Genomic DNA, 15,587 nt, shown 5'->3' on the forward strand with positions numbered 1-15,587 from the left:
GGTCTCCATTTCTTTTTCAGTTGGACACCACTACAATAGGCAACTATGTTTCTTCTCCTTTGTCTCCCTCCAGAAAGATCTGTTTTATTATTAGCATGACAAACCTAAGAATCCAATCTTAATCTTAAAGAATGTCTTACCTCTCCATCTATAATGCCCCTGAACACACATGGTAAAATTGGTTGAAACATTTGAGGACCTAATGTTGGATTCACTTTAAGAACATTTTCCACTACCTGCAAAAATAAGAATGTATATTAAAGAGTGAATGAAAAAACTCAGTGTTTCATGTAAAAGATTAGTATTTCACATAACACCGGAAACAAATATTTAAGACATAAATAGCATTTCTAGTGCATTATTTTAAATGTGACTAAACAAGTACAACAAAATAAATTACAGTTGTATGAGCAAAGATTTAGATACACCTAATAGATATAATTTATCATTTAAAATAACCAGAAATATAGCAAGCTACAGCTACAGATAATTAAAACCTCAAGCAGTCTAATAAACAAAGAGAAAATATGAGATGAGCAGTTGACAAACCTTCCTAGGAATTCCCATCTACCAACTAAATCATGTCTACCTGAATGGCATGCCAGCACTTTAAACTTCACATGCCTTTGAACCCATTGCCTATTATCAAATATAGAATTTTATTCATTTATTCCTAAGAATATAGTAATATTACATCAGTTTTTGAAAATTGAGGACCCAGAGTTGGGGAGACCAGGTTAATAGTTCTTTTTCTTAAATTTGCCCTGCATTATCAGGAATGCTATACGATATTAATTAAATAGCTCTGCACAGGACTATAAGAAGTCATATGTCTTTAAGCATAAGGCATGTTCTAACCAATGTTCTCAGACACTAAGGACATATATATGTTATACACAGGTCATATATAAATCTTGATACTCCATAAATTTACTAGAGAGCTATGCAATTTTATTGGCCACACTTAAAAGAGATGTGTGCCTAAAAGCATACGATAATTTTTGGTTGAGCTATACCTACTCTGACCAACAGAAAAAAATACCTAAGGAAGATATTTCAAATAAAAGTAATTTCTTTTTTAAATTTCTTCAATACCTCAATACTGTTAAGTTTCAATTAATGTGATTTATAAATTCTATGTAGTAGTCCCATGGTTCACACTACTGGAACTTATAATGATATAAAATATAACTGATTCCAGACCAATGGAAATATATAGTGCAAATGAACTTTAAATGAACCAATTTACAGTATAATAAAAAGCTGCTACTAATCCATTTTTTTCCATTGCATAAACATTCAAACTAGTGCTCATCATAATATACTTGTTCCCTTCTTACTGGTCAAAATGGATATGTCCCTAGTAAAAGGGAAGTAAACAGGACTGTGATTTGTGTTGTACCCAATAACCAGGATCTAAAAGAGTACCTCAAAAATGCTGAACCAATTTCCAATTGGAAGAATATTATATGGATAAGGAGTGAAACTAGATTGTTAAAATCCCTTCCAAAGCTTTAGATTCTATGAAAATCACATATAAAAATCCAAATTTGTGAATTATTAAGGCATCAAGTACTATTGGTTCAGTGTGACTATCAAATTTCATTAATGAATTCAAAATATAAAATACTGAATTTAAATTTTAAATCATCATTCAGTTTATATGAAAGTTTTGAGGAACAAATATACACCATGAAGCAAAATATATTTCTTTCTACACAGATTCACAAATACACACAAAATTATAACATTCAAACTGAGGTCAGAAAAAAAGGATCAACCTAAAGCGTCAAAACCTATATGCCTATTAGAGAATATGGATTTTTAGAAAACTATGAAAGATGAAATAGAAAAGCATATTACATATTGAAAATAAAATTGTGTTTTTCTTGGTCTTTTAAGAATTAAGTTTTATAGATGATTGGTGATACAAATCTGGCTATTTTTTATTACTGCATGTTTATTTACTAGGAAGAACTTTTTTAAAAAAGATGCATTTCAAGTGCTAGTGTTAAATATACAATATGAAGAGTTTACTTTAATAAAATATTAGAGTTAAAGTGGGGGGAAGGGGTAAAAAATCATGGAGAGACACTGAATAAGGGGCAGCTAGTTGGCTCAGTGGAGAGAGAGAGTCAGGACTAGAGACAGAAGGTCCTGGGTTCAAACATGGCCTCAAACACTTCATAGCTGTGTGACTGTGGGCAAATCACTTAACCCCAATTACTGGAACCAATAATTAGTATTGAATCTAAGGCAGAAGGGAAGGAGGAAAGGAGAAAGGAAGGGAGAGAGGAAACCAGAACTAGAGATGAGACTCATTCCGGAATGTATCAGTCTTCCAAATGAATAAAAAGCATTTCATCTTAAATATGAATAATTTTTCCTATTTAGTAAAATTCTTTTGATATTACATAGATGAAAAGTGACAGAAATAACAAAGCATAAGACCGACACAAATAATTTTATAGATATTCAAATGTTTCCAACAATTACTTTCCATTTCATATTATTGGTTTTCGAAAAAAATCTCCAATAACATTGTCTTCATATTTAAATCCCATTTACTAAGGCATAAAGTAAAAAAAAATACTTTTCAAGTACAAGTATTTTAAGATTCAATTAAAAGATTGCTCTAGAGTGAAATCACTTAATGTGCATATGTAACTATATTTTTAAATTGTATACTGCTAATATGAATGTGAACTAGTTTACTTTAATGTATCTTGAGTGTGATGTGTAAGTCAGTCACTTATCAAAATTCAGGTTTCTTTCAAGTAAGAATTACTTCATTCCTTTTATTCATCTCCATGACATCTAAAACACAGTAAGCACTTACAGTCTTAGTGATTAAGTTGGAATACTGGCCATCAGAAATATATGGATCATACAAGTATATTGGTCAAAAAAAGCATCAACCATGCAAGATGTTGAGGATACAAAATTAAAAAACTAAATAGCCCCTGTTTTCAAGGAGCTCATATTCTATGGGTAAAGAAGACATGTTCCTTTAGGGAAATACAAAATGTCTACAAAATAAAAAGAAAAGTAAAATAGATATTAAGTAATTTGGGGGGGGGGGAATTAGCAGCTTCAGAAAGGACAGTTGGTAAGAGAGGGTCCCACTCAAGAGGCAGCTCTTATGCCAAGATCTAGTAAATTGGGAAGGGTACAATCTAGGTATGGGGGGTGGCGGGTTGGAGGGGAACTGGCACCAGAGCAGAGGCATAGAGGGAGACAGAACATCAGTGTTGAGCAAGAATCACTATGCTGGTGTAGATGGAAGAAAGGGTACATGATGGGTAATAATTTTAATAAGTTTGGAAACATAAACTAAAGTCAGATTAGGAAAGGCTTTAAATGCCAATGTGAGGAATTGTTTTTTCTAATCTACAAGGCAATAGGGTGCTTCTTGAGCAGCTAAGTAGCATGTTCAAATCTATGCAGTCAACACAGAGTTCTAATAATGAGAGAAAAAGAATAGAAAAAAATTACTGTAATCTTTAAAAAGATAAAATTCAATGAATTTCAAAAATTTACCTACAGAAATTACATTTGTTAAATGGTATTTGAAAAACTAAGTGAATGTAGATGATATGTTTAAACAACAAGACTAGATGACAACTCAACTTCAATCTAAAGGACAAAATAAGTGGAAATTCTGAAATACACTTTTCACCTAAAAATATAGCCAAATTGGTCGAAATAATTCAAGTCAACACTTTAGAGTTGCACAATATACTCCAATGAGAATGTTAACATCACTAATCAAAAAGAATATACTTTCTAGAACAACACAACTCACTAACTCATGCACGACTGCCACAAATTTTGTAAATAAGGACCTTCTTTCCTTCTTTAACAAGCATCAATATCACTGGAACAATGAGGGCAAGGGGGAAGAGGAAGAGAAAGGGATAAGCATTTATATAGCACCTACTATACCATGCTAAACACTTTCACAGATACTAACTCAGTTGATCCTCACAATATCCCTGCCAGCTAAGTGCTATTAATATCAACCCCCTTTTATACTTAAGGAAACTGAGGCAAACAGAGGTTAAGTGACATCACACAGCTAGTATCTATGTCAGGATTTGAACTCAGATCTTCCTTCCTCCTGGCCCCAAACTCCATCTACTACACCACTTGCTGCCTTTTCCCCCCACTGGTGCAAAATTTAATCAGAGAAGGTTTCTATACCTCAGCACAAATATAAACACTTCAAAAAAATAAACACACACACACACACACACACACACAAATAGAACCACAAGAGAGAGGAGAGTGCCATAGCTTGGATGGGGAGAATAGGACATCAGCAGAAATGAAAGGCCTGTTTCTCATCCATTCTAGTTGTCATCTCTCTGGCCATGGAAGGTAAACAGGGTGAGGACAAGGCACGGCTCCACTCTGAGGTCTGTGGGGTAGATGCTAGAGAAACTGGCAAACTGTAGCAACGAGGCCTTTCTTCAGGGATGTTCTTCAGACCATCGTAGACAACAGGAGACACTGTAGCATAGGGGACAGGAGTGGTGGGTGCTGAATGTGCAAAAGATTGTGCTGTGCTGAAGGAAGAGGATAACCACAAAGGCTACCCCAGTACCCATAAGACCTGGCTGAAGGCAGCTGAGCCAAGGGAACTGAGAGGTAGCCTAGAAGTGTCTCTACAGATTGCATGGATACCAGCAAAATATTAGTTATGTTTTGTTCTAGTTATTTGATCAGCTCCTTTTTTTCTGATCATATCCCTCTTCTGTATCTGTGTTGTAAAACTCCTCATTTGTAGTATGTTGCAGCCTAGTCACCCACCATAAAATGGGAAGGTGTTTTAAAAAACATTTTATTGTCACCATCTAGGTGGGTGTGTTTTTAAAAAAATGAATTTGTGTTTTGCTGTTCAAAATAAATGAAGCATAATGGCATATTCAGCTTTTTACCTCAAATTTTCTTTATCTTCATTCTTCCTCTCTTGCCACTTGTCTTATAGGAAGAAGTATTTTTTATTCCATTCTAAGACTCACTCCTTTTATCTATTCCCTAAATCCCTACTATGACTGATATTCTTCTATCTCTCTTCAATAGACAATCATCTTCTATTACATCTTAAATCTCCTTTTCTATTTATTATAAGAAAAATACTTTAGCACATCTTATCATTCAAGAAAAAAATCCCTTTTGGCCATTAGACCTAATAGCTAAGCTTCTCAATCTCTCTCCTCTAACATGGGTCAAACTCTTCCAAACTGTATTTCCATGTCATATACTTCCCCACTATCTATCTATGCAACCCCTGAAGTCTGCCTTTATATCTTGGTACATATGTACCAAGATATAACTCTTTCTTGATTTAATTTCAATTCTTGACTTAAATTCTGATTTTCCTTGGTCTCTCAATAATAATCAACATTATTTTCTCCTTTCCTTCTGAAAGACTTGTTGGATATTGTATCTATTTCTCTACTACACTATCCAATCTACCTTGTCCTCTTCTTTTTTGTTCTTCTAAAACACAGAAATCTGCATCCAGTTTAGACTTTGCTTCCATTTCTAAATGAATTAGGTTTTCTCTTTGGGAGACAATAAATCTAAAATCAGACAAAAAAAGTCTGGTCTACTTTGCAAAACATAAAGCTACCTACAATTCAATGTCCTCTCCCTTATAATCAACCCAGCTAGAATTTCTCTTTTTCTTCTTGATGCCTCCTATACTAGTTGTTCTTGAACTATTTGTTTAGGAGAATGTGATGTGGGATAGTAGACAAAGAAATAAGTCAAAAGTCTTCAGTTCCTGCAATGCCCTGCCACTTGCTGGCCTAGAGGGCTGGAATGAGGAAGATTCTTTATTAAACATTATGGCCTATGCAAATGTGAGTAATCATTATTATTAATGAATACGAAGAGCAAGTTTCATATTCTGACTAAATGCCAATGCACTTTACTATTAAAAAAAAAACCTACTGATTTTAGAACTGTATCCTCTTTTCAACTTTGTTTCAACTCTTTCCTATATAGCAATACTCCTGAATTTCTCCATCATGTCCTGCAAGATTACTTCAGCCCAAGAAGATCTAATTGGTCCTGGAACTCAAACCTCTTTCATACTATCTACCCTAGGTCTCTTCTTTCTTGTTGACCAGAGGGTAGAGAAAGACTTCTCTCCTCAGAACCTCCTTTGCAGGAGGGAGCACAGGTTGACAATCTCTTCATTTCTCATTTGGCTGTAATCTTTTGGACTTCTCTATCATGTCCCTGTTTTGGGCACCATCATCCTTTACCCTGCCTCCCACACCATTTGCCTTCTGGTTTTTTGTGTGCTTTTTTTTGGTAGGTTGCCTTCCTGCATTAGATTGTAAGCTACTTAAAGGTAAGGACTGATTTTTGTCATTTTTTTTTGTATCCCCAACATTAAGTATTGTGCCTAGCATATAGATGCTTAATAAATGACTGATCCTTAAGTTATTAGAAGTAGTCAAATTCAGTCATTTCATTTTTACCTTAATTAAAACAACTTTAATAAAGATACTTTTTGTAAATATTAGATATTTTATTTCATATAAATTGTCAAGGAAATAAAGTGAAAGTGATTTAGTTAAGGGAATTTATGACTTCTATAGGAGAAATTAGAAAAAGACAAATATACATAGTTTCATAACACTTTAAAGTTGGTTACTCACAATGCTTACATATACTATCTTCTGAATTTGTAAACTGAATAGATATAAACATATGCTTTTCTTTCTCAGCTAAGAATTCATTTAAAGGGAGACATCAAAGAATAAAATAAAGGCCAAGGGAAAAAAAGAATACAAATATTCTATTTAGTTTTGGTACAGAAAACAAGAGAAAATGAATTTCTCATTATCTAAACTGAAAGTTATGAAGAAAACAAACTACTTCAATTTCAATGTGGAAAAAAGGAACTTGTACTTTCATTTAGTAATAGCACTTAAAATAGAAAACTACTGGATCTCAAAGTTGGTATATATGATAGAGTTGGAATTACCCCCCCCCCCAAAATAAGCCTGACTATAGCATACAGTGAATTAATAAAGAAGAAAAGCATTAATTTTTCAAACACTGACAGAAATAACCATAATTATTTCAGCTTTGTCACTACATGTTGAATTGGGGTTCATTCTCTAGGATTTTCACAACAGGTATATTCAAAGTGCTTATGATTACATTTTTTGGATCCCAAAAGTGGATTTATGAATTTTAGAAGACCAATCTTAATAGTATTTTTTTCCTAGAGAGAGTGAGCCAGTTAGTGTGTATGGTGGAGTGAGAGGGTTTAGAGTAGTGTCTGAACTGTGTGCACACAAAATCCATTTAACTTGCAGACTAACAGTCATTCTCTTTTGCACACTAGGCTTTGTTCTCACCCATTTATATTATCCCACAATCTCTGCTTCTGACTAGAATTGTTCTTTTATGGTCCTTGACTCTCAAATCACTCTGAATGAATTTCACTTCCTATATCTTCTTTCCAGAGCAAAATGAAATCCCATTCCCAGGCTTTGTCCCAGAATGTCACTTTCCATCATGACTGCTAAACCAGATGTCACCAAGGACAGACGCTGTCTCCCATAATTGTCTCTACTGACTTCCAATGCAATCCCTAGTTGCCAAATAGAGATTTAAGCTGAACTACAAATTTCTGAATTCCTTCATTGCCTGTGACTGTCACTAATACCTAAGTACTTGAAAATACATCTTCAGGGAGGGTATGCTTCCTTATTTTAGGATTTTTCTTTATAGAGATAACAAGTATAAATGGGAGTTGAGTTAACAATGTTATCTGTTAACATTTTATCATTTATTTGTATTTTCCTAGAAATACCTTTTTAAAAACTCATTGAGGCAGACACACTGACCCTGGAAAGTAACAATTGATAGCAAAAGAGGAAATTTTGAAAATTATTAAAAAGACTTAAAAATATAAAAATACAAGATTCTGGATTCTTAATAGGGTGAGGAAATCGCTGTGTTAAATTACAATACAAATAATTGTTATTATTAGTTAAAATACTAAGTTATAATCATGATGACATAACTTAGCTGTAAAAATATCATGGCAACAACATGCTACCTATTCTGTTTTTGAAAAAAAGGGAAATGATACTTTTAATTTAAATTTCCCTACAATGTGATTAAAATAATAAACATGTCATGGTTAACAGAGAAAAAATCTAAAATAGAATACTCAGTCAAATTAATAATACTTAAGGGTTTGCAACAGCTCAAGTTTTACAATATTCAAAAATGGAATTATAAAAAAAATTGGTTTTAAACAATTCTCCCCATCATCCTCAGCTTCACGTTCCATGGTGCTGTTTGGTAATGTGTTTCTCATTTTTTCTCCCATATATTGCCTTAAAATCTGGATGGTATATGAAGAAAATAAAGGACAATCTTGTACTCTGTGTTAGTATGTTTACCAAATTATCTTATTCAGAATGAACTGTGTTGTGCTCTCAAAGACACTCCTCCTCCTAATTCACTATGAAATTCCAGGGTTTACAAGGTAGGAAAAAAAATAGATCTTTTGAAAAAGTTGATAGGACAATACCTTAAGCACTTGAACTTGTCCTTCAGTGGTAATTTCCTTTAACAGCTCACAAAATGACTGACACAGACCTACTGCATATGTCTGAAATTCAATCAAAAGTCAATGATATGTAATCACAAAAATTACAAATATTCAATTAGGAAGATCTTTTATTTGACAGAAAACAAATCCTGAAATGCTTATTTATATAATTCACAAATACAATATGCTATGAAATGTTCCTTAAACCTTTCAAAGTATTAAAGCACTAATCCTAGAATAACAGCTTTTATATACATACATTTTATAAAGAACTGCCTTTTTTTGCACAAAGAGTAAGACTTTATTCCTGTGCATAATTCATGCTTGTAACATTATAGATTTACTATAAAGCTATAATAAACTGTTAAGAACTATGATACAATTTTAGTGCTTATGTCAAATCCCATTTTTAAAAATATAGTAGAATAAAGATTACCAATCCCTTGCCCATATCCTACTTGTTTTTAAGCAATAAAACAAACCAAAAATTTAGACAATATCTTTGAGTTTATTCTAACAGGTTTGGCCAGGTATGTATATTCTTCAGACAAGTAAACATTATTTTTCAAGTGAGAGAATTAAATGTGGAAGTAAAGGATACTACTTTAAAACAAAAAGAGCTATGTTACTTCAATAATTATGGTACAAAAACAAGATATTTTTATTTAGTAATCCATCCTGAAGGTGTTAAGAATTTAGGAAACTATCCATACTCCTACTAAAAAATGATTGGAAAAAAAAAATGAAGTTCAAGGCAACTAGGTTGCTCAGTGGCTAGGGAGACAGGCCTGGAGTTGGCAGGTCCTAGGTTCATCTGGTCTCAGGCACTTCCCAGCTGTGTAACTGGGCAAGTTACTTAACAAGAATTGCCTAGCCCTTACCACTCTTCTGCCTTGGAATCAATACACAGTATCAATTCTATGACAGCTATTAAGAGTTAAAAAAAAAAGTTCTTTTTATTTAAAAAAAAACGGATTAAAAATATATAATGAATTATACCTTAAAATGAGGTGATCTTACAATCAAATTTGGCAAAGTCCTTAATTGATTTCAAGAGGAGAAATATCATTTCTTAGTGTGTAACTATTAATGCAACATACCTGTAAAAATTCAGTTGATGACAAAAATATATAACCATTGATGATCTTAAAGCAGGTTCTGAGATTTTCTGAACTTAATTCTGCCAAAACAATGAATTTGAAATAGTTCAATAAAACGTCAAACTGACCCATAATAAATAATTCAAGAATTTAAAGAAATTCAATTAAAAACAAATGACTTTTGTTCAAAAGTTCTTTCTGAGTTCTAAGTAGCATGGTTTATAGTTAAATAAAATAATTTAAAACCTGCTTCCAAATGCCAGTCTTCTGTCTCAAAACTCCTTCTTGCAAAATCACATCTCTAACAACCTTCTTTATACACATAACTGGTCATGAAAAACTTTTGAGTTAATTCCTACTATCCACTAAATAAAGTTCAAATGCTTGTAGCATTCAAGGTCCCCCATTCTCTAGCACTACCATTAACATTTATAGCCTTATTGCACTATTTCCTACAAAGCATTGTGCACCACACATTATCTTTCTTTTTCTGTACCTTTTCTTTACAATCTTCATGTTTTTCCTTTGCTGGAATTCCTGTGGCTAGCCAACTTACAGGAATTCTACTTACCCTTTATAGCCCAGTTAATTTTACACGATCATCTGAAATTCATAATGCTCTTTTCCAAAGTGGACTTGTCTAAATTTATTCACAAACCACAGCTATACACCTATAATCACCTCTGGTTTGGTATAATTTTCATATATACACTGACTAAATTGTAAACTCTATGAGGTCAGGACCAGTATCTTCTCTCAACTCTGTAATTCTTTTAGACAGCAGTTAGTACTCTTAACATAATTGCTTGATCTTCATTTAATTGGTTAACATGGCATGAAAATAGACTTTGATAGGTTCCTATTTAAATGACTTCTGATTTAAAGTCATTTGGAGCCAGTCATGTTTGTAAAACGATTCTTTTCTTCTAACTCCAGAGCCTAGTCTGCACTTGATCTAACTCCTTCATTTCAATCAAAACTATTACTTCTGAAAAGCAAAAAACCACAATGCAATTAAACAAAATGTATTGTTTTTAGTATTCATAAAAATACTATTTTACCTATAGCAAGAAAATTTTCCTAAATCTACAATATATGATCATTAATAATAGTTACAATTATTTGTTCATTGCTCAACTAAGCATTATATTTGCTTTTAAATATATTTTAATAGAATAATTTCATGCTAATAAAAATATATATTACCTGGTTTCTTGCATGTTTCATATGTAGTACTAATGTGCTATTTAAAATATGCATGAGTTAAAAAGCACACTATTCCTTAACTGTTAAATATTCTCAGAAACTTAGATATAATATATGCTTTCTACATCACAATTATCCTTTCATACTGGCCAATACTTAATGAACTATGTGTTGTCAAATAGATTCAATAATTTAAAATCATGTTCATAGAAATACAGCTAATGAGCAGATGAACTTAAATGGAAAAAGACCTGAGGCAGGCAGACACATTAACAGATTAATTTGTCTATATGAGAATAAATGAGAACCTCTACCAGGATGGTGGGAGTGTCTGAGAAGACTGGATATAACAATGGCATATTGAATAATGCCATGCTATATTATAACAAAGATTTTAGATGTGTATGTACTTAATATACAAATTTTTATGTAATGAACATATAAAAACAAATTTACATAAAATATACAATGAAGGCAAAATCTGACAGGCCTTGACAAAAGATTGATGAGAGAGATGAGATAATAAGAAGGTAAGAAGTTGAGCCAATAATAGGGTTGCCACTCTGGAGGATTGAGAGGATGATAGTGCCCTCGAGAAGAATGAGGAAATTAGGAAAAAGAGGCTTTTGGGGAAAAGAAACAATTCAGTTGTGGATATATTGAGTTTAGGATGTCTATGAGATATCCAACCTGACATTTCTTCAGCTGAAAATGAAAGCTGGATATGGGAAATGAGGTTGGCAGAGAGTTTAAGGCTGAGTAAGTGGATTTAAGAATCATTAGCTTAGAAATGACAATATAATCCTTAGGAGATGGTGAAAGTAAATAAAATAGTATAGGGAGAAAAAAGGGCTCAGTTGAGAGCTCTGAGGGACAGATACAGTTACATAATTACAGATACAGACATTATTTGGAGAATGATGGAGATGGAGAAAGAGTCATCAGATGGAAAAGAAACGGATTCTCTGCTGAAGAATATGAGATGGAGTAGGATCAATTGTGGTTGGCCTTGCAAAGGAGATGGCCTTTTCTTCCATCTCTTCATGAGAAATAGGGGTAGCAGGAATAACACCAGAAGGCATCTTGGTAATATGAGATAAGGAATAGGGGAAAAGAGAAATCACTTGATGAAAGGCCTGAAAATTTTCAGCAAAGTATGAGTCAAGGTTCTCAGCTGAGTGAAATGGAGAAGGAGCCAAGGGAAAGAAAAGATTTGAAAGAATGTGCTTAGTGAGTTAATTAGGAAGGTACAGACAGAATAGCTAGGAGTAGTGAAAGCTCCATTCAGTCTATGTAACAGAGCTCTGCATAACTCCAGTAAGCATAGTTGTGAGATTTTTTCCACCCTTTCTCAGCAGCATATGATTACTGGAGCATGGGACTCAAGAGAAGCAGACAGTGTACATGAGGAACTAGAAGGTTAGGGTGATTGATGATGTATCAATACATATGCTGAAATGGAGGGCAAGAGTCTGAAAGAGGGAAAGTGAGGTAGGTGCTGAACTCACTGAAGAAAGAAATGGAGTGTGGCCTGGAAGCCTATAGACAAGAGCTACCAGGATTTTGACTCAGTGAAAATGTGGACTGCATGAATCTCAAAGGAAAGATTACTGAGCGATGATGGTAAGAGACCCACAAGGGACAAAGGCTATTCCTGTTCTCCTACCTAGACCAATGAGTGAGTTGGAAAGAATGAGTGAAAATACAGCCAGTGCCAAAAAATATGGTCAGCTCTGCTTCTCTACCTTCCAGACTCAGACACTGTCATCTGGCCCACTGATACAATCTAACAATGCCTAGGCCTTGCCATCTGCCAGGCTTCTGCTGGCCCTTATGTCTTCTGGGCCTCTGAGTTTATTGTGGAGCTGATCTTTCTCTTAAATTATTTGAAGACATCATCATGAAGCAACTCATTCACATTTCATAGATGAGAAGAATGAGCCACAAAGTAGCAGATGACATCTGTAATCCAGAACTGACAAAAACTACTTTGGTCCAGACTTCAGTCTCTTATTTATGCTCATTCCTATTTTTGTTTCACACAAGTTTACACAAAGGCACGGTAAGTTCTTACTAAATAATAAAAATATGCACAAGGTACAGTGGGATATACAAAGGGATATAGCTACAACCTTGACTTTCAAAGGGCCAGCTATCTCCTTGAAGAAATAACATAATTACAACCAAAGAATAAGTGTTTAGAGACCATAGAGGAAAGATCATGAACTCCTTTGGTAGTCAAATGAAGCCTGTGGACCCTTTTCTCAGTGTTTTTTAAAAATGCTTTTTAAAACTAAAAATTTAAAAACACAGGAATGAAGAGAAAACTAAATAAATTTAAAATACTGTTATCAAAAATTTTTTTTAAGTTCACAAAACTCAGGTTGAGAACTCCTTCTTTAGAGGCTTTATCTAGGCTCAATCTTTTGGCTAAAAGATGAATTATCTCTATTCTTTGCAAAGAAATATAGATCTAGCTTCTGCGTCCACATCTCTAATGAAGGAAAACTCACTAGTTATAAGGCATCTCATTTTATTTCTAAACAGCTGTAATTTTCAGAGTTTTTCATATACTGAGCAGAATTATTTATCTCTTATCTCTTGTCTATCCTTGGTTCTGCCTTCTGGAGACAAGAAAAATAGTTCTCCAAATTCCCAATTCTAAAAACTCCTCATAAAGACCATTCAAGTACTCTGACAAAATGAGTCTGCCTTTCTATGACTTTTAATTCCAAGGCTAAATACAAATATAGGTAAATAATAATATTGGAGAAGGAATAGTTCAAATGCAACAAAACAAATGCCACAAGGCAATATTTAAAAAATTATACAGAAAATATGCTAAAGAAATTGAAATAAAAGATCCATAGTTGTTTTAATAAGAGAATGTTTTAAGATCTTTTCTAAACATCCCTTTTCTGACCACCACTAATTTTTGAAGAGAGATGATTTGGCTGAGTTTTGTAATCTGAGTAGAATTTGGAGTCAGAGAGGACAAAGGTGAAAAAGATATGGAGGAAAGTATAAGGTCTATCAATAGGGAGGGAAAAATAAACCAATTTAGCTAAAGGGGAGGATATTAAAGTTGAATAACTAAAAATAAGACCAAGAAATAGAAGATTTGCCTTTCATTTTTATGAAATAGCCTCAATAAGAAATAGGCTCAGGTATAATATTAGCAACATGTTCTTCTGAATAGAGGAATACAAAACTGGAATTATAAACCTCATTATCAGGGTGGGCAAAGAGGATTGAGATTCCCTAAACACAGGATCAAATTATAACAGAAGGGTCCACATCTAATCCAACTATCTAATTTTTCAGACTAGTTAACAGTAACTTAAGAAAATAGTCCCCATCAATGATATATATATATACACACACACATATATATATCTTAACAACACTAAAGTTAAAATAGGAGAAATATATAATTAAATGAATATTTTAAATATTTTCTGCTTTTCAAATGGTTTTCTGAAATCATAAGCTACAAAACTATTTTCCTATTTCAAAACATACATAAGCCTAATTTCAACATTAACTTTAATTTATTAGTTATATTTCATATAAAGTAAATATACTTAGAGCTAACAAACCTCAAATCTTCAATAATTCAAATAAAAAGGAGTAAGTTGATGAAGACCAAATAGGATAACTAAATAATATCATAACACCATGAATAGTAATACTTTACTATATTTGTTAAAAGTTATTAAAGCTTGTTAAATAAAGCTAGCCCTTGTATGTGTGAGAGGAAGAAGCAGATACATCTACACTACTGCCTCCTTACAATTGGCGGTGAGGGGGGGGCAGAACTAACTCTCAAGGCAAGCCATTCCTTCATGAGCATGGCAAGTCACAGTCTATTAGGCTCTCAGGGTCACATCTGTAAAATTGGGGTGGAATGGAGGGAAGGGAAAGAGACATAGTTGAACTACTAGGAGCTCTAAGATCTCTTCCTCTTCCAAATCTAAGATCCATGGACTATAACTATGGTCCTAGAGATGAGGAAACCATTTACAGATTCTCTATCCTTAATCATAAGCAGAATGAATCTGCAGTAAGGTGCTACAAACTGAACACAGCACTGAAACTCTCAACATGTATAGCTTTTAGTGAACCATGATTTATAACTTATTTCAACAAAATTATCCTACTAGGGCCCTGTTCTTTAAAGCCATCCATAATTTTCCTTTTGGACCATGGTCATTTTCCTTATATTCAACTGAAAGCATTTTCTCATTTCTTGTTTACTAGATATTAATTTCTACCTATAAGAATCTAATAGATATACTGAATATAGACAAGATGCTTTTTTTGAAACACTCTCCGAACCTGGAATAATTTTGGCAGTGTTCAATGATTTTAAAGTACCATTTCAATAGCAATGTTGACATTCATACTTAATAAAGCAGCAAACACAAGAGTCATCAGAATATATATAATCCAAACAACAGAAAAGACAGAATTATATCTGACACTTCTCTTTTACCATTCTAAAATTCAGCAATTTTTTTACCGAACATACCATGTTTAAAAGCACTGTGGATATAAAGACAAAAATCTAAAAGTTCCTGCCCTCAACGATGCTGCAGATTTTAGGAAGAATAGAATATGTTGACAGAAAATTAATATGAAAAATATTTTAAAATACTAAAAGTTTTCAAGAGAGAATCTGAACTGTG

General features: G+C 33.2%; 1 protein-coding gene across 1 annotated transcript in view; it reads right to left on the reverse strand.

The window, feature by feature from the left end:
- Window positions 1–15,587, reverse strand: part of IPO11 (importin 11) — a 197,492-nt gene that overhangs the window by 63,659 nt on the left and 118,246 nt on the right. The window contains exons 23-25 of the mRNA XM_007486378.3: window positions 9,694–9,773; window positions 8,573–8,653; window positions 141–236 (exon numbers count right to left, since the gene is read on the reverse strand). Of these exons, the coding sequence (XP_007486440.1) occupies window positions 141–236; window positions 8,573–8,653; window positions 9,694–9,773 (257 nt within the window). The remainder of the gene's footprint in view (window positions 1–140; window positions 237–8,572; window positions 8,654–9,693; window positions 9,774–15,587) is intronic.

Source organism: Monodelphis domestica, chromosome 3 (genome assembly GCF_027887165.1).
Source record: "Monodelphis domestica isolate mMonDom1 chromosome 3, mMonDom1.pri, whole genome shotgun sequence".
NCBI lineage: Eukaryota > Metazoa > Chordata > Mammalia > Didelphimorphia > Didelphidae > Monodelphis > Monodelphis domestica.